Raw genomic sequence first — 22,066 nt, 5'->3', positions numbered from 1 at the left:
GCAATTTATCAGATGATTCATTTAAAAAAACGACCTATTTTGTATAATGTGTGCACTGTGCATTTTACAAGTCTGTTAGGAACAATATTTTGATAAAGATAACATTTTGTCATGTTTGTTTGCTTTTATTAGTCAAAATTTCTTTCTTTTTTTTCTGGTTCTTAAAATATTTAACATCAAATGACACAACATTGAAATCTCTGAGGAAAACAAATATATGACCTCGTGAGAGCTGGTATTAAATGTTTTAAAATCTTCTGCAGATTTTACTTATAACAGCTATACCAGTTAGAGATTATCAATCAATCAGTATGAGAGATATATCAGTCAGTATATTTTAGGAATATGTCAACGTTTGTTGTTTTAATGTATATCCACAATTGTGATTTTCGACAAAAATCCACCCCCTTCCACACCATAGTGTCATCATCAGCACATGAGTCACATATGTCAACGTCAGCACATGGACATGTGGTAGCACAGCTTCAGCATTCCAGGTTTACATACTCACAAAAACAAGATTCCCATAAAAAGAAAGAAAAAAAAAGTAAAAATTTTACTGTCACTTGTGAAAAATGATAATGGAACAAATGTTGTAGTGTGTGAATATTTGTTTGATATGCATCTGTTGCTCAATGCATGTTGTGTGTGTTTTGTTTTCTTTTCTTTTCTTTTTCTTTTTCGGGCAACTGCAAGAATAAAGGTAGTAGGCCCCAAGACTGCATCTTGCAATGTAACATGCTTATAAAATGAGACAATGATTAGATTTTACTAAGCATCTAAAAAAAACACTTTTGATCCTGACGTAGAAACAGCTTCCAGAGGATGTGTATGCATATTAAAGAAAGTTGCAACCAAATAATCCAGTTCTGCATGAGGTGTATAAAGACAAGATGCTAAACAACCTGTACACACTGACATTGTTCCAGTAAATACACCATTGCCTTTTATCTCTGCAAAAAACAACAACAACAAATGCATGTAGCAGCACACTGTTTACTGCACTCAGGTGAACAAAGTTTCCTCCTTAACAGAACTGCTGGATCTTTTGCTTGAATCTTTCCAGTTATACCAAGGAAATGTTTAAAACATTGATTTTGTTTCATTTTGGGAAGTGTACAAAGTAATGGCTGTATATTGTTAGGAATTGTATATGGTTGCAGTTATATTTTGGGCAAGAGAATTTAAGAAGGTAGGTTTAGATTTTTTTTTTCTCTTTTCTTTTTAATCAAAAGGGAGCATTATTATTCATTTCAAATTTGAATGAGGGAATTAGAAGAAGAAGAAAAAACCAGTCAGGAGCAATATTTGTTTTGTTTTGTTTTTAAATAAATAGAGTTACAAAACAGAGATATTCTGAAAGGGAGTACTGGTTATATGGAGAATGGGTTGTTATGGAATCTCGGGAGAAAAGGAAACTGTTGTCAGGGTCACTGGTTTTTTCCTTCACTAGGAGTTGGGCCTGTGTGTTGTGGAAACACTGGAGGAAAGACCAGGACAGAGTGACATGAAAGGTGATACACAGACAATGCAGTGTTGAGGATGCACACTGACACAGTACTTGTTGAAGGGATTACAGTGATGACTGCGGAGGTTTCAAACATCAAGATCACCAGTTGCATTCCTCAGTCAGCAGCTGTGGTCTCTTCAGGTTGCCCCCCTCTCTCTTTTTCTGTCCTCTTTAGAATTGTTCTGTTGACTCAGGGGACAGGACACATGGTCTCCTGTTGTGTAGTGATTTGCTCAGGTGACAGTAAAAAAAAAGTGGGTTGGAGGTGCTGTGTGCAATCCTAATAGTTTGTAAACAACTGCATGTTCGCTGTTTCATTGGTGATTGTATTGATCGTTCCAACTGGAACTGTTGGGTGGCACCGTTTTTTTTTGGTTTTTTGTTGTTGTTTACTGGTCTTTCTTACCAGATGTGGTTGTGTGACAGGCGACGTGCGTTCCAGGCGTTATTGGATGTAACAACTTGCATGCACAGTCATATACCTGCTCACAATCACATGTTCAGTTAGTCATCCATCCATGTGTGTGTTGCATGGTTGGGGAGTTTACGTGGACACGTTTCACAGCTGGCATTGCTGCTTCCTTTATTATCTCAGCATTTTGTATCGCAGTAAATAAAGTTTATACTTTATCATGCATTCTTAGTATTTCTTTTTCTTACTGTTGTGTGTAGATGCAGGCAGGTTCATAACAAAATAAAGATTCCAAATCTCGACATTTCTTGTTCCACTCTTTCATGGACTTTCAAAAGTGAGAATGGCTGGTGATTTGAGGTGCTGCAGACTCTAGTCTGTGCGGCTGTTGGTGGTGATCTCCAACTATCATTGTGCACATCAGCAGTGCTGATCGTCTGGTCTTTGGCTGAAGCAGCCTGCATGAATATGTGTTGCCTAGTGTAGGTCTTTGGTGGCAACTGGACACTTTACAATGTCAGGTTTCTCCAAATGATGTTGCTTTCAGTGAACTAATGTAGTTGTTGTGTCTTTGGGGTGTTGTTTTCATCATTTTAAAGTTTCTGAGTGCATTGGATACTCTGCAAAAGTAAAATATTCCAGCTTTCTTCATCATTTGTTTCCAGAATTAGTAGACGATTTATAATAGAATAAATCACACACACACAGAGTTGCAGTAGCCATCACAGGCTGTCGGCTCCAACCCAGTCAGCCAGCTTAAATCAAGCAGTGGGGCTTTATAGACTTGATAATTGGGCTTTCTGACTGTCAGTTGTTTTTTTGTTATGTTTTGTTTGATTTTTTTGCACCTGGGACATGTGAGTTGCCCACTGGCATTTTTTGGTTTTGTATGCATATTATGTATAATTTTGTTCATTATGTATGTTTGTATTCAGGTTAAAAAAAATATATATATATATATCCTCTGATGAAAAATTGACAGAATGGTCATCATTAGAGGAATGTCCAAGGGTTATTTGCTTAATTCTGACTGAATTTGTGTCTTTTTCTTTCCTTTTTTTTCATGTTTTACAGGATCAGTTTTGTGCTTTCAACCCTGATTTGACCTTGTGTGGTCGGCAGGGCGGTTGTATAAGCAACAATGATAAATGATCAAAATGAAGTGGCAAGGTTGATTTGTTTCTCGTTTCCCCTGCACAAGCGAAGTGGAGCAGTAATTTCACACTGGCTGGGTCCATAAATGACTAATACAAGTCCAACCCATGCTCTGAAATGTCGGTGGCACTACAGACAGGAGTGTAGCTGGTGCTATCAAGGTGCAGTTGGGCTATGTGTCAGCCTTCTCCTTGCATTGCTGGCATTTCAGAATGGCGTTGCTGATCTTCTGCTCCTCAGAGCAGACTCTGCTGGGCCATGCTGAGTGATCGAAGACAAGGGTTTCCCTTGTGTTTGGGTCAGTGCCACCATGTTTCAGGGAATGTCTTTTATGAATAATGAAAGTAGTGAGAAAGAAATTAGCTGTGTCTTTTTACATCGTCTGTTCACGGTCATGCCTTTGAAGCTAGCTGAAGAAGATAAGTTGACAAGCCCACAGAGTTGTTGCAACAGAGACTGGTTTGTTGTTTTTGTTATTATTGCTTGTTTGTATTTTTACCTTGGTAAAACGTTGGTTTTCTTAAACTTTCAAAAAAATTTTTATTACAAGTTCAAAAGTGCCATCAGAAAGTAAAATTTTAGTGTAAATTTATTAATTTGATTAAATTATTATTAGATATTATCATTGAATTAGAATGAATATTCCATTGTTACATAATATGTATGGATGTGTTAGTTTTGTCATCTGAAACGTTATGATTTAGATTTTGTTGTAAATGATTGTGATGAATGAGTTGATGTATCTAAACCTTTTACCTATGCATATGTCTCCTTTCCTATATTTTCTTACTACATTTCCAGTTTCTGTGGTTAATTCTGATGCACATTTGTAAAGTTCATGTGTTGTGTGTTGTCTGAATGCTTTGAATATTAATACTGTTATTCTTCACATCTAGCTTTTCTTTCTTTTTTTCATCTTTTATCTCTGCAGTATCCTTCAGTTTGTAGGTTTGGTTTTGTCCTTGCTAAAAAAAAACAGGGGAAAAAATCTTTTTTGTTCGATCAATTAAGAAAAAATTTTAAAAAAGAGAAAGGAAAAACTTATGGAAGATCTCCATGTGTATATCGTTTCTAATTTTTTAAATACTTGTTTGAAAGTAAAAATGGGCAGACAGAATGAAAAACACCTGAAGGATGCATGCAACCCATTACCTTTCACCTGTGCGCCTGTAAACTTACATGGGTTGATATGTCAATCTGCAGGCTTCCTGGCTCAACACGTCTGTCTCTAGTAAAGTATGCCACCCATAAATTTTCACCTGGGTTCAGTGGGTGTGCTGTTTGAATGGTTAGAGCTCTAAATTCGATCTACGTTTTCGGTGAACCTGGTGGGTGAAGGGTGGAGATTTTTTCCTATTTTCCAGGTCTGCATATGCAGACCTGCTAATGTCCAACCCCCTTCGTGTGTACATGAATGTAGATCATATACAAATGTTTAAGATCCTGTAGTCCATATCAGCATTTCTTGAGTTCTGGAAACAAGAATATACCCAGCATGCACACCCCCAATAATGGAGAACTACTTACATGGTGGGGTAACAACAGTCAAGGATTTACAAGGAAAGCGCATTCTTAGACAGGAGTGAATGCATGAGTTGCAGCCCACAAACAGAAGACAGAGACCAGGGTCAATGGGTCTGTCTCCAGCAAAGTATGCCCCCATGAACTTTGACAAGGTCTTTCTCAAGGTCAAGGACAAGGGTTGACAAGGTCTTTCTCATAAATTGATACTAAATTCAAGAACTATGTCAGGAGCACAGGATAGAATTTTCTTAAATTTGGCAAACTCTTAGACTCTTGTGTCCTTCCTACTTCAACCCCATCAGTTTTTCTTTGTGTTTGCATCACGTGACTTCTTCCACTGTTGACCTGGGGTCCCTCCCAGCCTCCTCAACATTTTCTCCACAAACCAATCCCATAATGGAATCTGCTGAATGAATGAATGCTGTTCTCTTTTATTTTCTTTTTTCCCTTTATTCACATGCATTTCTAGATTTTTTTTTTTGGGGGGGGGGGGGAGGGGGGGAAGTGGTCAATTGTCATGCTTCAAGTCATGATTTTTTTTTAATCTTTATGAAACTTTGAGGGTTCATGTTTGTCAATTAAAAAAAAGAAAAAAAAAGGTCATTTGTCTTCTGAACATGAATGCATGTGTGTACATGTGTGAGTGTGTACGCACTGGTCCATTTTGCACTTCAGCACTGGAGCATTTGAGATTGTCATATCAGTTAAAGGAAGCAGAGTGTCTTGAATTTCACACGCTTTTGCTGTTCTGGAATCAGTTTTGTCACAAATGTGCTTTTTACTAAATACATTTCACAAAATTTTAATACATGTCTCAGAAACACACTCATAAAACACAGTCACACATGAAACACAAATGAATGATGGTAAAATGTTTGTATTTACAATATCAATCATGAGTCTATTGAAGTTTAAGAAAATTTTGGAAAATAATGCATGACATCATCACAGGAAAAAAGGGAAAAAAAGAAAAAAAAAAGAAATAAGAATGAAAAAATAAAAACCAACTGATAAGTTATACATGATAACACACACAGTTATTTCACATTCTGTACAATTGAAGATCAAGCATGTTGCATTTTTTCTTCTCTGTAATTGAAAACAAAAGTCAACAAAGATGATAATTCTACCAAACAACATGTTTATGTTAAGCTTGTGAAAGGCATGGGGGGCACATTTCTGCTGTAACAATCAGTGATAAATCACTGCACAGGATCAACCAAATTCCACACTCAAGCTAACTATTCCTGAACATCTGTTGCAGAACATAAGGGGCAATGGTTCCTGCAGAACGATGGCACCAGCACTTTCGGCAAGAAGACTGATTTTCCTTCAACTAACATTCCCTGCTTTTCTAGCAATCATTCATGCATGATCTTGAGGTCAAGAATGTTGGCATTTAAAAGCATCATTCACAACATTCATTGCTTGTTTAGTTATAGGTTGTTGCAAAGAAGACCCCAGTGGATAACATTTGTCACAGACGTATGATCTTGTACCTTATCAGACAATTCACATACACACACACACACGCACACACACAAAGCTAAAGAAATGTGCTGGGTAAATGAAGCATTATACAATACATATGACAGAACCAACAGTCCATCACCTAGACCAACCTGTGTGGCTTAATTTACTGACGTCACAAATCTGGAGGAAAATCAATATTTTTGCACTGGTATCAACTGAAACGCACATTCAATTACAAGCAGCTGGTTTCCTACCATGTTTGAAAACTGGTAACAACTCTATACCCGCGTCTGATTTTCTACAGGATCAGTCCAGCTTCAATGCAATCCAGACTTGAAATATGAACAAGATGTTTTAGAATAAAAATACTAACAAGGCTTTTTTCTTTTTCTTTTTAAAAAAAAATAAATACCCTTACCTTACATTTGAATTAAAACCCCCAACCCCAAACTCCTCTTGAAAAAAAATCAACACAGAACATACATGAAGCTTTGAAAAAGCTCATGACAAAGACTAGATGTGAGCGTATGATAAGCATTTAGTTCCACACCACACTGTACTGCTCACTTTCACAAGAAAGTGAACAACTTCAGCTGGCTGTTGTGAATACTGAACAATCCTGAACCCCCCATTCCTCCCCCCATGCCCCCAACCCTGCAGCACTGTAACAATCTGAGTGCTGGACCAGAATCAGTAAGTAAAGCCTGAAACTTATCTGGAACAGTCTCACTGGAAAAAGAACAGAGGAAAAAGCCCAAAAGAAATGTATATCAACTGACTGCTCTTTTTTACATCACAAACTGCTGGCACATGTATCATGGACATAAAAAGTAATAAATGAATAAACTAAATAAATGAATAAAAGCACCTTTGGGATCTGGTTGGACTTGGAACAAGAACACAGAAAGCTGTGACACGAGTTGAACTGTGTAGGGTCAAACTATACATTTGCTCACAAGGAAAGATCGGTTCATCTCATGCAGGAAAGACTGAACCATAGTTCTTTTTTTGTTTGTTTGTTTCCCCTTTCTTTTTCGTATGCTGAATTTGAACTGCAAAATTATCCCCAATTGCTTAAGGAACTTGAATCAACCTTCAATCAAAACTTATACCACCTGAAGGATCAGATTACTGTTTTGTTTTGTTTTTCTAAGCTGATTTCAACAACAGTATGGTGACTAAAATGCAAACAATAAAAATAAAAAAAAAACTGTAAAAAATTTCTCACAAAAACCTAAGATGATTCCTGTAAACAAATTCCTCTTTGTTTCTCAGAAAAAGAAGTGCAAATAGCAAACTGTGCTGAGTACAATATCTGATCACAAGTTCACATTTTTGTTCTCAAGTCTGTTCAACTTTGTTCCAACACATAACCAAAGTTTACCACAGCTGAAACTTTCATTCCACTTACACCTTTTACTTCCTTCTGTATTCTTGAACACCGCAATCCTTTCATTCTACATGTATTATTTTTAATATAATAACAGTTTGTACCTGATCATTTACTTTTACCTTTTCCTTTACTTTTCCTTCAGCTCCATTCATTAAAAAAAAAAAAGGCAACACTTGTAATGACTTATTCTATACCCCTTGATGTTCACATTAACCTACGAGGTACAAAGAATCTTAAATATAAGGGAAAAGCTCAAATATTCCTGTCCCTGAATGACAGGCAGGGCCTTCACTGAGCTGTGTACCTCTTACAAAGGCACAGCCACAAACCAAACTCTGTCCAATACCTCACCCACCTTCGGTCTCATATAATGGTGTATGCCTTCCTTGTTTTCTATTGATGCTGAGAGTGTAACATGTGAGAGTGCAACATGTTACCCGACAACCACACCAGTAAAGCCCACTGATCCTGTGCAGTACACACCACAGCCAAACAGGACACACTGTGTAGTTCTATGACAAAGCTGAATGTCTGCTGTTACTTTAGGTGACTTGAAGAGCTTTTTCTTTTTCAACAGGAACTGATCCACAACAAGGACATCATTTTATGCACACCAGTCACACAAGCTCAATGAACGACAGGAAGATGAGGGCAGAGCATAACTGAAAACACGACCCCAACATGATGGTAATATATGTCAGTCAAGCAAAGACTGGACAAGAATTATATAATAATAAAAAAATTATTAAAAAAAAAAGCATGGACAATCAACTTGAAAGCACATCAGCTGACAGACTACAAACGAAGCAGCCAGGGGCACATTTGAGGGAAACCGAGTTAGTATGGACAGGAGCTGACAAGTCTGATCTATAACAGGCACAGACGTTATTTCCTTCTTTAATGTGCAAAGAGAAAGAAGAATGAGCTGGTGTATGTGTGTGCTGTTATGTGCCTGCACATGCAGATACATGTATGCATGTACACACATGAATGTACAAATAAATGTGTCGACAAAGCACAGGCTGGTTTCCTGTTTTGTTGAGATAGTGGCAACCAAAGTAATCCCCCCGTCCAACTGACCACTCCCCTTATCTTCGTCACTGGTACACAAAACAAGTCACAGATGGTGGTGGCTTTTTTCCTCTTCTGATACTTAACTCTTGCGCCGGCACAGGCTGTTCTCTTCTACACTCTGCTGAATACATATGCAGCAATGTAGACATTAATATAGTAACAATAAAATTAGTATAATTTTGCTCACAGTCCTGATCTTAAAACATAATGGAATATCCTGCCTTATCCCCTTTTAAACAACAACCAATTTCAGACAGATAATCTCTGAAACATCTTGACAAGAGCCCGATCAAACACCACATTTCAAACTGATAATCTCTGAAAACCAAACATCATCTTGACAAGAGACCAATCAATCAGAATTTAAAACACACAGGCAAAAAACAAAACAAAACAACAGAAAAAAGCATACCTTTTCACACTGTCCCCTCAACTTGTGGAACAGACTATGATGGAGTTATGTCCCCCCCAAACCCCCTCCACCCCTATTGGACGAACAGGAAGACGCTGGCACTTCTGTCTATTCTTCTGTCTATCCTAACTCCCCCAGCCCTGAAGCCTCAGCAGCCGCGGCACCCATGGGTTGATCTTCACACACAGTGGGAGACGCCAACAATCATGCTGGTCTTAGGATGCCCAGGCCGCCAGCTCCTTCATCTCATCGTCGTCATCTTTTTGCGCTGATGAAAGACAATGGGTACAGTCAAACATTCATCATCATCATTACAATAATAATAAATAATAATAATAATGATAATAATAAATGATTAATAATTAATAAAAAAAATGTATTTATACAGCACAGAATTGTGTGGAGACAAAGTGTTCACGCCAGACATTAACATGCATGCATATCTCCGAATCAAAGGGATAAGGGACAAAACTAAAAAAATATGCACTGATAGAAGGCTAAAAAATTTCAGATGGAAAGAGGAGTTATTTTGGAGAGGGGCAGGCTTAAGGCCAGACTTGAAAGTGCTGGGTGCCAATATTTGCTGAAGCATAAGATAGAACACCTTCCAAGTTGTAAATAAAGGCAATGTACATTTCCCTGACATAATGGAATTTCATGCTCTTCAAATACACACACACACACACATTCTTCAGCAACGCTGTGCTTGTGGCTGGTAAAATGAAAGAAACTTGTGCTCTCATCAGTGAAGGAAGATCATACATGAAACATGCAGAAATGAGAAGAAAGGCATCAACATGGTATTCAATGTTTCAAAGTCATAAAATGGTTTCCATGCAACACAAAATTTGTACGAGACATACAAATGCATGCAAATATCTACACACACACACACACTCTCTCTCTCTCACACACACACACACACACACACACACACACACACACACACACACACACACATACTGTGACTTACCAACACGGGGTTCAGGCCTGGAGGGTTCTGCAGAGGGAACGGCAGGCAGTTCATCTGTCACAGATCCACCAACATCCAGCAGTTGGCGGTTCAGTTCCTCTTCCTCCATCTCTTCCAGCTCCGCTAACAGTTCATCCTGCCATCCATCACATCACAGTCAGTACCATATTCTAATTTCAGACTGCAAGGCAGTATCAGAGTACAGACTGCATGGCATATCCTCTTAAACCAATTTCTGATTTTTTTACAACAAATAAGGTGCAACATATTATAAGATGCTCAGCAAAATGACAAACAAGAAGTTGACCATTGATGGGTCAACTGCTGTCTCTACCATGGCTTTGTTTGCACCTTCAACTGGTCAATATTTAAGTCCTGGTGTCATCACTGGAACTACTTTTACTTTTACCTTTTTACCTTCACATGTTGCATCATCTGCTCACTTGTCTGCTCTGTCCGAATCTGCCTTTCTGAGCCTATTCTCACTCCCCCTAGTGTGACGTTTGTGAGCTGTTTTTCTGATTCATGGAACAAAATATTTCATGAAAAACAGAAAAAAAGGAGAGAAGACAAACAGAGAAAGAGAGAACAGACCAAGGGCAATGCGGTTTGTGAAGTGACACATACAACTGTTTGAGAAAACCTTTCCAGGCTTAGCTTTCGATGTCATTCCCAAAATAAAACTTACTTTACTTACTGCCAATTATGCCCACTGGCATGTAGGACAACACCAAAGATCTGCTGCTCTTGTATTCCCAAAATAATATGCTCTATTATTATTCATGACTATACCACAGTTAGCAACTATTTATAGTATACTATAATACTGGTCAAAACAGCCAGCTGAATGAGTTTGGTGTCCACACAACACCAAGCATATCCAAAGAGAGCAGAGAAACATGCATCTTCTCTTCTTTCATTTCAACTCACATCGTCCACCTCCTGACCAAAGCCAACGGGGTTGGATATGGCCTCCCCAATTTCATTGGCTATCTCCTGTTGCTCCGCAACTTCGTCCATAAGGTCGTGTACCTTGTCCACATCACTGCAATGACACAAGCGTACAGTGATCAAATCTATTATTCTTCAATCAATTTTTAATGCAAACACAAGAATAATTATAAATGGATTTAAATTTTAATTAGTTTATTCAACAAAGACAAACCATAGAACTAGAAGAAAAACAAAAGCAGCACTGTAAAGAGAAGAAATTCGACTATATTTCCATATAAAGCATATCTCTATTTCCTAAACATCAGTCAAGTTACAGGCTTGGGGAAAGTAGGGAAAACTTCCGTTTTTCAGTCTCATCTTCAGAGTAGCAGGTGAGGCTGTCTGTACCTACAAGAATCTAAGTTTTCCATGTTTTCCACTTCCTACTTATTGTTCAGGGCATTTTGAAAATTATCTATGCTTCGTTGCATTTTATTCAACTTGCATTTAAAAAATTCATAAACAAAATATTTGATCAAATCAAAGATTTCATCTGTTCTTGTATGGTCTTCTTTTCTAAGCAGAATTAATTCTATGTTTAGAGTCAGTCTGACACAGATTGTATACATGCATTTTGTATGAATATCTTACTAATATCATTGAGAGATCCTACAAAGTACAAATAACACTGTATTTGAATCTTTTTCCTACACTTGGTCGGTGGTGATAAAGGTCTCTCTCTCTCTCTCTCTCTCTCTCTCACACACACACGAAATGAAAAATAAGCACACAGACACACACACTCACAGATTGTTGTGAGTCTCCTTCAGGGCTTTAGCAGCAACGCCCATGACTTTGAGCACCTCAGTATTGGTGGAGGCATTCTCCAAAGCTTCTCGCTGGAACTCGATGGTGGACAGTGTTCCATCAATCTGCTGCAGCTGCTTCTCAAAACGCTTCTTGCGCTTCAATGCCTGCAACGCGGCTGAAACAAAATGAAATAAATTCACATTAACTTACGAAGGTGACCAATTCATCCCAGACCAAAGACGCCTCGGAACTCATTTCCAAATCGAATAGGAACTCTACAAATTCGTTGGGTTTTACGATCAATGTACCTAACATTTACAAAGCATACCCAGAAATCACATGACATTTTACGAAAGTCTTGCCACTTGATATTTGACTCCCACAGCTTCATTTGGCTGAGGAAACTATAACTACTAAAAACCTTACATCATTACAGTCCAGTCAGTCCTGCCACCATACTAGAAATGATTCTGCTGCTTACATACAAATCTTCAGAAGAATATGCCTTTTTTGCTCTATTCCCTCAACCCCTCTCCACCCACCCACCTCCCACACACACATCACTTCTCTAACACATCCACTACCATGTACTTAAGTATTCATTTTGTACAACTGTAACATCCAGATTGAGCCAGTGCTGCTTTAGCATTCCTCGGGAATATACCCTGACTGACAGAGCCCCAATCCTCCACATTATTTTTTTTTTTATTTGGCACATATTTCAGTCAGTGTGGGTAAAGGGACAGGTTGTGTTATATGATCAATGGTAGCAGTAAGATCTTGACAAAAAGATATCAAAAAACTTAGCTGAGCCAAGAGCATGAATAGAGGGAGCAGTTCTTCTTCTTCTTTCCATTGCACGACCAACACTGACTTGCCGATGACTCTGTCTTGGTTCATGCATGCTGGGTATTTTCTTGTCTCCATAACCCACCGAACACTGACATAGGTTACAGGATCTTTAATGTGCGTATTTGATCTTCTGCGTGCGCATACACACGAAGGGGGTTCAGGTTATAATGGCTTATTCAAGTGAATAGCTGATTGTTATGAAACCAATTGTTATGAAGCACTACTGTAACTGCAGAAACATTTTTTATCTCCAAAAATGAAACTGACAGACACTATAAACACTGTGTTTATAAAATTGCTTCCAAACTTATTTTCATTTCTGCACTTAAGTTCATTAATAGAAGCAAGCCAAAATTTGTGGCTGGTGGGATACCTCAACAAACTGACACTTCATCAAATAAACCTACATGCTAGGCAAAAGACTCATATGAGGCCTGTAATACATATATACTGCAAATCTATAGTATAAACACTATACAGTATATATATAATAATATGTGATAATAATGAAATTAGCCGAGCTATCGCGGAACTGTGGGTACTGTGTTGGGCGTGACCTTATTTTCAAACTAGTTAGAGATCTCATAATTCATTTGCTCAAAATACGTATGAGTAATGATTATTCATGTTAACGAACTAAAGTGTACTTACATCTCTTGTTCTTTGTGCCATATTTTTTTGCTGTTTGGAGTTCTGTTTCGATTTTCTTCTCAAGGAAGTCCGATTTCTTCATCAACATCTCTTCCACTTCGCGTAACCTCTGGATTCCTTCTTGTGGAGTGGGAGCTTTACCTTTCTTCCCACCACCGAACAGCTTTGCCATTATGCCGCTCATTTTGATTTGTAAAATGTAAATAGACTTAATAATTTACCAGATTTTCAGTAAGATTAAATGCAGCAAACAAGCAGCAGCACTGCGGAAAACGACGATCTTTCACAATATCAACACCGCACGGAATTCGAGCCGAAACCTCATTGGTTAATATTGTACCTTTGGCAGACGAGTGAACCTTTTCGTCGACTTCTGCTACGTTTACTTCCCTTCGTTGCAAGTTCAGTGAGTCAACTTTGAATGACGTCTGATTCATGCACACGTGTGTCTGAAGTCCGACCAAACGAAATTCAGTTCGCGTCATTGCTAAAACAGGACAAAAAACGTTTCGACTTGTTATCGTTCCTGCTCACTGATGAAATATGCAATGCAAACGTGCTTCTTTTGATATCGTATGTTTTGTAACAGCACCCAGAGCGCAGTTTTCTGGATAGAGTGCTAAGTAGCCTATTCATTACCACTGCTACTTCAAAACTTCTACCACCAGTTGACAAATTTTGTTGTCGTTCCTTTGGGGTTTTGGTCAGGCTTGTACACTTTCACATTATCTCTCCCATTTGCTGGTGTGTATGATGTATGGTTCTGTGCAGCGTATAATTTTATTTTCAGTTGTATTCATGTGTATTTGTGTCAGTGTCCAGTCAGTGTGTGTGAAGTTCAGGATCCCCATTTCATAGGCTGAAAAGTCTGTTGCACTTAATTGGTAACTTTGGGGTATTGTTCCCAGGAAAGCAGTGGGTATTCCACCGACGATCGGGTGAACCTTACCGGAAAACACATAAATACTTCTGACTCAGCGGATGAAGGCATTCGGTGTGCAGGCCCGTCAGCTGACCACCGGGGGGAATAGCATCGTTCTTCCAGGAATGGTGCCGTAGCAGCCCTGTTTACAAAGTATTTATTTATTTATTCATTCTTCACACACTGACACACACACACATATATGTGTGTATATCAGTAGTATATTCATCTATATATATATATATATATATATATATATATATATATATATATATATACGCCCCCAATGGAGTCTCCCGTCGGACCGACGGATGAGTTGGCAGGCAGGCTTATCTGTCGGTGTCAGTGTGTCCTCATATGGGAGAACTAGAGGCCGATTCAGTTCTGGATGCGCAGCACTTCCCACAAGTGTTGCAAGGGAAAACTTCTCCAGAAGTTGAGCCCGGCTGCTTCCTTCGCTCTGGTGCTTCTCCTTAATGGCCGGCCAGCGTTCTTGGCTTGTTTTCAAACGTCTTTATGCCGCCACTAGAGCACAGCATCCTCCAGCGAGAGCGGTCACAAGGGCATCAGTTTCCCAGGAAGCGATGTCTATGTAACAGACTTTGAAGTTTGTCTTCAAGGTGTCCTTGAAGTGCTTGCAGGGTCTGAGCCGGCAGTTCCGGCAAGTTCGTGGTGGCCTTCCTTCAGCTGACCATACAAAAGCATCTTCGGGATCCTGCTGTCTGTCATGCGGACAACGTGTCCTGTCCAGCGTAGCTGGCCGCACTGGATCAGCAGGCTTTCGCAGTCATCAGCGAAGAGGAACTCTCTCAACAGTGCCTCAGTCAAACACCCTGGACCTGGCGTGGAGTCGCCGCAGTTGAAAAGTTTGCCATCTGTGCGAAACTGAATATAGATGCCCCGGTCACAGTCTTGGAAAGCGTCAATCAGCATGGCAGAGAAGAGAATGGAGAACAGTGTGGGTGCCGGGACGCAGTCCTGCTTCACTCCATTTAACACAGGGAACCGGGATCCGGTATGTCAGTATTTTCCCGTACTTGCGCCTGCATGCCATCATGGAATGACGCAATCAGCTGGATTAGGCTCTCTGGGCAGCCGAACTTTAGGAGGGTCTTCCACAGACCACGCCGGTTCACGGCCGTGTCGAAGGTCTTAAGTCTACAAAGACCATGTGGAGCTCCTTGTTCTGTTCACGGCACTTCTCTTGCATCTGGCGTACGGCAAACACCATGTCACATGTTCCCCTGCCTGAGCGGAAGCCGCACTGTGCTTCAGGGATGACTGTGTTGGAAATATGGTCAACCTGTCTGTTCAGTATGATGCGGGCGAAGATCTTGCCGGCGATGCAGAGGAGAGAGATTCCACGGTGGTTATCGCAGGATGTTTTGTCTCCCGTTTGTAAATGTGGACAATTGAAGCATCCTTGAAATTCTGGGGGACCTCCCCTCTCTCTCAGATAGACTGGAACAGGGCGATCAGCTTGTCTGTCAGCACCCCTCGCCTCCATACTTGTAGATGTCAGCCTGGAATTAAGTATTATGGGTTTTTTGATATGATTGTTCAGATTGCATTAGTTTGTCATGGTTGTTAAGTATTATGGGTTTTTTGATATGATTGTTCAGATTGCATTAGTTTGTGATGGTTGTTAAGGATTTTTGGGTTTTTTTGATATGATTGTTCAGATTGCATTAGTTTGTGATGGTTGTTAAGTATTATGGGTTTTTTGATATGATTGTTCAGATTGCATTAGTTTGTGATGGTTGTTAAATATGGGTTTTTTTTATATGATTGTTCAGAATGCATTAGTTTGTGATGGATGTTAAGTATTGTGGGTTTTTTTATATGATTGTTCAGAATGCATTAGTTTGTGATGGATGTTAAGTATTAGGACTTTTTGACAGGATTTGACCATTAACTGAGCACTGCTGACTACTCCTGAGTATCACTGACCACTACTTTCCCGTGCTGATAGTTTCAGTGTCAGTTTCTTGAGGAGGTGTCACTGCGTTCGGACGAATCCATATACGCTACATCCCATCTGCTAAGCAGATGCTTGACCAGCAGCATAACCCAACGATCCGAAATCAAGCCTTGAGTGCATGTGTTAAATATGTTTGTGTGCCTGTCAGAGTAATATATTTCAAACTTCCTTGATTAAGGTTAGCTTAGCTATGTATTAAATAGTCCATTTGGTTGTTTATTGTAGGTCCCCACATGACCTACCTCTTTTCAAATAATAATCTTCAGAAGTAGTGCATACAATATTTGATTATTGATTATTTTTTGTTGTTGTCCTAATCCCGCTTCCCCCGTCCCGGCTCTCACACACACCCTTCCAATATAATGTTTTTTTCTTTCTCCAATCACTCTCACCCTTTCTTAGTCCCCTCCCCCTTGCCCCCAGCCCCCCCAACCTCCCCCCTCCCCTCCACCTCAACCGCCCCCCTTTTCATTCGAATATACAGAAATGTCGATTTCTAATTAATAATAACAATCATCATTATGACTGATAGAAATTATAATAATCCAAATGATAATAATAATAATAGTAATAATAATATCATTTATTTTCAGTCTAATATCATCATCTTAGATGAACAGACTATAAATAAATAAACTGAACGTCTACAGAATTATGCCAGAGGACAGCATTAATTATTCATGTTGCCATTGGGTTCTTTTTCGGTGCTCCAAGTGGATTTACCCACCTGTGCAGAGTGAAGAAAGGTGAAGTGTTTTTGTATTTGTATTTGTATTTCTTTTTATCACAACAGATTTCTCTGTGTGAAATTCGGGCTGCTCTCCCCAAGGAGAGCGCGTCGCTACACTACAGCACCACCCATTTTTTTGGTATTTTTTCCTGAGTGCAGTTTTGTTTGTTTTTCCTATCGAAGTGGATTTTTCTATAGAATTTTGCCAGGAACAACCCTTTTGTTGCCGTGGGTTCTTTTACGTGCGCTAAGTGCACGCTGCACAGGGGACCTCGGTTTATCGTCTCATCCAAATGACTAGCGTCCAGACTACCACTCAAGGTCTAGTGGAGGGGTCTAGTGAGGGGGAGAAAATATCGGCGGCTGAGCCGTGATTCGAACCAGCGCGCTCAGGTTCGGTTCTATCGCTTCCTAGGCGGACGCGTTACCTCTAGGCCATCACTCCACTTTTTTTCCCAAGAACACACCATCATGCAGACACCCTCTGTCGTTGGATCAGACGAACCAATCGGGCCACACACCTCTATTATCTTGATGAATAGAAATGGCAAAGCTCAGTCTACTAATATTGCAATATTTGTGAATGACAAGAGTCTTGCTGTGGCTTAATTAAGGAAACTGCACCAAAACAAACAGGTAAAGAATGAAGATTTTTTTTTTTTTTAATTTCCACCACACACAAATCCGACAAACAAACAAAGTTAGACTGTATTCATTCACATTAGAGCTGTTATTCTTACTGGAAAATAAAGCAGCACACAACTTAAAGCGACATTTAGTTGTTGTTTTCCTTCAGGCTTCACTGTTGAATTTTGTATTTGCTGCTGCTGCTGCTACTGTTGCTGCTGCTGCTGCTGCTGCTGCTGTGTGTGTGTGTGTGTGTGTGTGTGTGTGTGTGTGTGTGTGTGTGTGTGTGCGCGCGCGCGCGCGCGCGCGTGTTGCATCTTATTATTTGTATTTGTATTTCTTTTTATCACAACAGATTTCTCTGTGTGAAATTCGGGCTGCTCTCCCCAGGGAGAGCGCGTCGCTATACTACAGCGCCACACTTTTTTTTTTTTTTTTTTTTTTTTTTTTTTTGCCTGCGTGTAGTTTTATTTGTTTTTCCATTGAAGTGGATTTTTCTACAGAATTTTGCCAGGAACAACCCTTTTGTTGCCGTGGGTTCTTTTACGTGCGCTAAGTGCACGCTGCACAGGGGACCTCGGTTTATCGTCTCATCCAAATGACTAGCGTCCAGACTACCACTCAAGGTCTAGTGGAGGGGGAGAAAATATCGGCGGCTGAGCCGTGATTCGAACCAGCGCGCTCAGGTTCTATCGCTTCCTAGGCGGACGCGTTACCTCTAGGCCATCACTCCACTTTTTTTCCCAAGAACACACCATCATGCAGACACCCTCTGTCGTTGGATCAGACGAACCAATCGGGCCACACACCTCTATTATCTTGATGAATAGAAATGGCAAAGCTCAGTCTACTAATATTGCAATATTTGTGAATGACAAGAGTCTTGCTGTGGCTTAATTAAGGAAACTGCACCAAAACAAACAGGTAAAGAATGAAGATTTTTTTTTTTTTTAATTTCCACCACACACAAATCCGACAAACAAACAAAGTTAGACTGTATTCATTCACATTAGAGCTGTTATTCTTACTGGAAAATAAAGCAGCACACAACTTAAAGCGACATTTAGTTGTTGTTTTCCTTCAGGCTTCACTGTTGAATTTTGTATTTGCTGCTGCTGCTGCTACTGTTGCTGCTGCTGCTGCTGCTGCTGCTGTGTGTGTGTGTGTGTGTGTGTGTGTGTGTGTGTGTGCGCGCGCGCGCGCGCGCGCGTGTTGTATCTTATTATTTGTATTTGTATTTCTTTTTATCACAACAGATTTCTCTGTGTGAAATTCGGGCTGCTCTCCCCAGGGAGAGCGCGTCGCTATACTACAGCGCCACACTTTTTTTTTTTTTTTTTTTTTTTTTTTTGCCTGCGTGTAGTTTTATTTGTTTTTCCATTGAAGTGGATTTTTCTACAGAATTTTGCCAGGAACAACTCTTTTGTTGCCGTGGGTTCTTTTACGTGCGCTAAGTGCATGCTGCACACGGGACGTCCGTTTATCGTCTCATCCGAATGACTGGCGTCCAGACCACCACTCAAGGTCCAGTAGAGGGGGAGAAAATATCGGCGGCTGAGCCGTGATTCGAACCAGCGCGCTCAGATTCTCTCGCTTGCAAGGCGGACGCGATACCTCTAGGCCATCACTCTGATTGATTGATTGATTGATATGGATACTTATATAGCGCCTATCCTCGGTCGGAGACCAAGCTCTAAGCGCTTTACAAACACGGAGTCATTTACACAACAGGCTGCCTACCTGGGTAGAGCCGACTGACAGCTGCCATTGGGCGCTCATCATTCGTTTCCTGTGCCATTCAACCATATTTTAGGCACACACGACTACACATTCAAACATGTAACATTTTACATTTTACGTGTGTGACCGTTTTTTTTTTATTTGCCCCGCCATGTAGGCAGCCATACTCCGTTTTCGGGGGGGTGTATGCTGGATATTTTCTTGTTTCCACAACCCACCGAACGCTGACATGGATTACAGGATCTTTAACGTGCGTATTTGATCTTCTGCGTGCGTATACACACGAATGGGGTTCAGGCACTGGGAGGTCTGCACGTATGTTGACCTGGGAGATCGGAAAAAAATCTCCACCCTTTACCCATCAGGCGCCACCAAGATTCGAACCCCGGACCCTCAGATTGAAAGTCCAACGCTTTAACCTGTCGGCTATTGCGCCCGTCAAGACTACGAGACTTAAAACTTTCAACGTCAGTTTAAAAGACACAGACTTATGTGCTGTTAGCTTGGTATAAAATTGCTTGCATACTGTATTGCTTGTATGTGTTATTTTTCGGAATAGTAGGTAAAACACAGCTTTCAAAACTCTCCACGTAAATTTGAAAGAAGACATGCACTGACTTATGTCCTGCTAGCTTGGTATAACAATCTTGCATGCTGCGTTGCGTTGCGTTGCTTGTGTGTTTTATTTTTCAGGAACTATAGGTAAAACATAGTTTTCAAAACTTTCAACGTCAATTTTGAAAGAAGACGCTGATTTATGTGCTGTTAGCTTGGTATAAAACTGCTTGCATGCTGTATTGCTTGTGTGCTTTATTTTTCACGATAGTAGGTAAATCATAGCTGTCAAAACTTTCAACGTCAATTTTGAAAGAAGACACTGACTTATGTGCTGTTAGCTTCGTATAAAACTGCTTGCATGCTAGACTGCTTGTATGTTTTATTTTTCGGAATAGTAGGTAAAACATAGTTTTCAAAACTTTCAACGTCAATTTTGAAAGAAGACACTGACTTATGTGCTGTTAGCTTCGTATAAAACTGCTTGCATGCTAGACTGCTTGTATGTTTTATTTTTCGGAATAGTAGGTAAAACATAGCTTTCAAAACTTTCAACGTCAATTTTGAAAGAAGACACTGATTTATGTGCTGTTAGCTTGGTATAAAATTGCTTGCATGCTGTATTGCTTGTGTTATTTTTCGGAATAGTAGGTAAAACATAGCTTTCAAAACTTTCAACGTCAATTTTGAAAGAAGACACTGACTTATGTGCTGTTAGCTTCGTATAAAACTGCTTGCATGCTAGACTGCTTGTATATTTTATTTTTCGGAATAGTAGGTAAGACATAGCTTTCAAAACTTTCAACGTCAATTTTGAAAGAAGACACTGATTTATGTGCTGTTAGCTTGGTATAAAATTGCTTGCATGCTGTATTGCTTGTGTTATTTTTCGGAATAGTAGGTAAAACATAGCTTTCAAAACTTTCAACGTCAATTTTGAAAGAAGACACTGACTTATGTGCTGTTAGCTTCGTATAAAACTGCTTGCATGCTAGACTGCTTGTATGTTTTATTTTTCGGAATAGTAGGTAAAACATAGCTTTCAAAACTTTCAACGTCAATTTTGAAAGAAGACACTGATTTATGTGCTGTTAGCTTGGTATAAAATTGCTTGCATGCTGTATTGCTTGTGTTATTTTTCGGAATAGTAGGTAAAACATAGCTTTCAAAACTTTCAACGTCAATTTTGAAAGAAGACACTGACTTATGTGCTGTTAGCTTCGTATAAAACTGCTTGCATGCTAGACTGCTTGTATGTTTTATTTTTCGGAATAGTAGGTAAAACATAGCTTTCAAAACTTTCAACGTCAATTTTGAAAGAAGACACTGATTTATGTGCTGTTAGCTTGGTATAAAATTGCTTGCATGCTGTATTGCTTGTGTTATTTTTCGGAATAGTAGGTAAAACATAGCTTTCAAAACTTTCAACGTCAATTTTGAAAGAAGACACTGACTTATGTGCTGTTAGCTTCGTATAAAACTGCTTGCATGCTAGACTGCTTGTATGTTTTATTTTTCGGAATAGTAGGTAAAACATAGCTTTCAAAACTTTCAACGTCAATTTTGAAAGAAGACACTGATTTATGTGCTGTTAGCTTGGTATAAAATTGCTTGCATGCTGTATTGCTTGTGTTATTTTTCGGAATAGTAGGTAAAACATCGCTTTCAAAACTTTCAACGTCAATTTTGAAAGAAGACACTGATTTATGTGCTGTTAGCTTGGTAGAAAACTGCTTGCATGCTAGACTGCTTGTATGTTTTATTTTTCAGGATAGTAGGTAAAACGTCGCTTTCAAAACTTTCAACTTCAATTTTGAAAGAAGACATGCACTCACTTATGTGCTGTTAGTTTAGTATAACATTGCTTGCAAGCTGGATTGCTTGTATGTGTTATTTTTCGGAAGTCAGTGCTGCTTACGCTACCGATTCAGCTAGCACAGAGGTAAATAAAAGATACATTGGAACAAACCCAGACGTTGTGTACCTCGTGAATGGAGAGAGTTATCACTCTTTACTATTTGTCAGTCATTTCATCTTTTGGTCTCATTATTTGTTAATTTCAAATAGGTAAAACAGCTTTCAAAACTTTCAACGTCAGTTTGCTAGATTGCTTGTATGTTTTATTTTTCGGAATACTAGTGTTAAAAAGGGGGGATGTAGTGGTGGGGGTAGGGGTTGAGTAGGGGTATGTACGGGTAGGTGTAGAAGGTGAAGAGGTAGAGTAGGATAACAGGCAGAGGATAGGTGCACAATCCACTCTCTCCTCGTACCACAGCAGGGTCTTTTAGAAAGATGAATTGAGGTGTTTATTTCTCTAACTTAACAGCACACAGCCCCCA

General features: G+C 39.5%; 1 protein-coding gene across 1 annotated transcript; it reads right to left on the bottom strand.

Moving 5' to 3' along the window:
- Positions 1–6,476: 6,476 nt before the first annotated feature.
- LOC143286122 (charged multivesicular body protein 4b-like) lies at positions 6,477–13,484 on the bottom strand. The gene is made up of 5 exons (XM_076593714.1): positions 13,173–13,484; positions 11,667–11,844; positions 10,857–10,971; positions 9,927–10,062; positions 6,477–9,221 (listed from the first exon to the last, which is right to left on the bottom strand). Exons 1-5 carry the CDS (start codon positions 13,354–13,356, stop codon positions 9,169–9,171), a joined length of 666 nt encoding a protein of 221 aa, XP_076449829.1. The 5' UTR covers positions 13,357–13,484; the 3' UTR covers positions 6,477–9,168.
- Between the last annotated feature and the right edge of the window lie 8,582 nt (positions 13,485–22,066).

Source organism: Babylonia areolata, chromosome 9, assembly GCF_041734735.1.
Source record: "Babylonia areolata isolate BAREFJ2019XMU chromosome 9, ASM4173473v1, whole genome shotgun sequence".
NCBI lineage: Eukaryota > Metazoa > Mollusca > Gastropoda > Neogastropoda > Buccinidae > Babylonia > Babylonia areolata.
Note: the sequence above shows the minus strand (reverse complement) of the source record. Positions and strands in the feature narration are given on the sequence as shown.